General features: G+C 39.1%; 1 protein-coding gene across 1 annotated transcript; it reads left to right on the forward strand.

Moving 5' to 3' along the window:
• The first annotated feature begins 290 nt into the window (after nucleotides 1-290).
• Nucleotides 291-1906, forward strand: LOC117930116. Its single transcript, XM_034850583.1, has 2 exons — nucleotides 291-296; nucleotides 1568-1906. Exons 1-2 carry the CDS (start codon nucleotides 291-293, stop codon nucleotides 1904-1906), a joined length of 345 nt encoding a protein of 114 aa, XP_034706474.1.
• The last annotated feature ends 410 nt before the right edge of the window (nucleotides 1907-2316 follow it).

Consider the following 2316-nt stretch of genomic DNA (forward strand, 5'->3'; position numbering starts at 1 on the left):
CTCAATACCTCTACTTTATTTGGTTCCTTAAACCTCTTTTCACTGTCCAATACAAATATCAGTTAATAAAAGAATGAAACTTGCAAGTTAGAAGTCAATCACCAAGTACCCACATATCTCTTCTAAATTGAGCCACCACCACAGGTGGAAGTGTTGCAAGTTCAGGCATCAAGTTAGTTCTCACATCAGCTATGCAGTAAAATATTTCATTAAAATCACCAGAAGCATCAAATTCATTAATAAACAAAAAATTCAAACTGATTAATGTGAACCTTATGTCAGATATAATAATGCAGGTAACTTCATCAAACTTGTAAGCCATGGTATGATAAGAAAGAAGAATGGGAATGAAACTGCCTAACTAATTATCCAGTTTGCCCCTTCTCTGCCATTATATATGACTGAGGAGAAGAGATCAGAAAATATACCATATGATAGAACAACAATTAGCAAGATTGAGTTCCACTTGGCTCTCAAGTACAGTTTAGATTGAGCATGACATCCAACTAGCCGACCAGTAAATGCTTGGATAGGTTACATCCTAACCTATGTCCTAAAGCTTCAGGTAGTTCCAAGAGCAATAGCTTTGCCTTAAAAGCTGCACAAAAAAGAGTGAATACTGGAGCTAATCTATAGTGACAACAGCAGTTCCAACACAATAACATAGAGGTAGGGTCTATTGCGTGTACAAAGAAAAATAAAACAAAAACATGTCAAAGTAGCATTCATATGCATCAAATCAATCAATACCAATATTGAAGTTGGAAGTTGAAACAAAAGCTTACTACTCCATACCATGAGGATGAGACTCCGTGTTCATAGACTCATAATCAGTTTACATCTCCTCCTATATGTGTGTGTGTGGAGAGAGAGAGAGAGAGAGAGAGAGAGAGAGAGAGAGAGGTGGGAGGAAGCACAGTTTTAAAAGGAGCAAGGCGCACCTAAGGTGAAAGGCTCCTATAGCTCAAGCGCAAGACAAGGCACTGTCAAAGGACAGCTTTGCTGTCCACACTACCTTCCTTATTTTAGCCCACACTTGTTGTCCACACTTCTTTCCTTAATTTAGCCTACCCTTCTTTCCTTATTTTAGCCCACAATTGTTTCCTTATTTCTCCATTTATTATTCTGTACAGTTAGCATATATTATTTGACAGATTATAGTTTACATGTATAGGGCTAGAATCATGTTAAAATTTATTTGCTTTCCATGTAAAGCATCCTTGTAAAATCTATATATAATATACAAAACTCAAGGCCAAGGTATTCGGTCATTTACACAATATTTTGACATGGTATCAGAGCAAGGTTGCTTATTTTTCTTCCCTCAAATTCTTTTCTGTCTTTTCGGTTTCAAAAGTGCCTCTCGTGTCTTTCGGTCAAGTCTGTGTTGATCCGTGCTGCACCCAACCACAACCATTTTTCTCAGTATTTCTGTGGCTGTCGTGGGTTAGTTTTCTTTTGGGATTTTTTTTTTTTTGGTCCATCCTTTTGTCTCGGGTTCTATTTATTTTCTATGGATTCCGCACCTCTGTGTGTTAAGTTTACAGGCACAAATTATTCTACCTAGGCATTTCAGTTTGAACTTTTTCTCAAGGGAAAAGACCTTTGGGGTCATATTGATGGCACATATGTTGAAAAACCATCCACTTTTGACAAATCTCAGGATGTTGGGTCTTCTCCTTCATGGGTTGTGCTTGATGCATGCATCATGTCTTGGCTTCTTGGTTCAGTGGAGCCTCATATTGTTACCCACTTGCGGCTCCATCGCTCCGCTCAATCTATGTGGGCTTATTTGAAGAAAGTTTATCATCAGGATAATGATGCTCGTCGCTTTCAATTAGAACATGTGATTGCCATGTTTCAACATGGTAGTCTTTCCATCCAGGACTACTACTCAGCATTCTGACTCTTTGGCATGAATATACTGATTTGGTTACAGCGGATGTTCCTATTGCCGCTCTCTCAACTATTCAAACTGTTCACGCGACTACCCGGCGTGATCAGTTTCTTATGAAACTACGTCCGGAATATGAATCTGTCTGCTCCTCTTTACTGAATAGATCTCCTGTTCCCTCTCTTGATATTTGTTTTGGTGAGTTACTTCGCGAAGAGCAACGCCTTAGTACTCAAGCTATTTTGGAGCAATCTCATGGCAGTTCCGGGACGCCAATTGTAGCTTATGCTGCCCAAGGACGCGGACCACCTATGCATTCTAAAAACTTGCAGTGTTTTTTTCTGCAAGGAATATGGCATATTGCTGCCACTTGCCCTAAGAAGTTTTGTTCTTATTGCAAGAAGAAGGGTCACATTATCAAA

The sequence above is a fragment of the Vitis riparia genome, chromosome 14 (genome assembly GCF_004353265.1).
Source record: "Vitis riparia cultivar Riparia Gloire de Montpellier isolate 1030 chromosome 14, EGFV_Vit.rip_1.0, whole genome shotgun sequence".
Classification (NCBI taxonomy): Eukaryota; Viridiplantae; Streptophyta; class Magnoliopsida; order Vitales; family Vitaceae; genus Vitis; species Vitis riparia.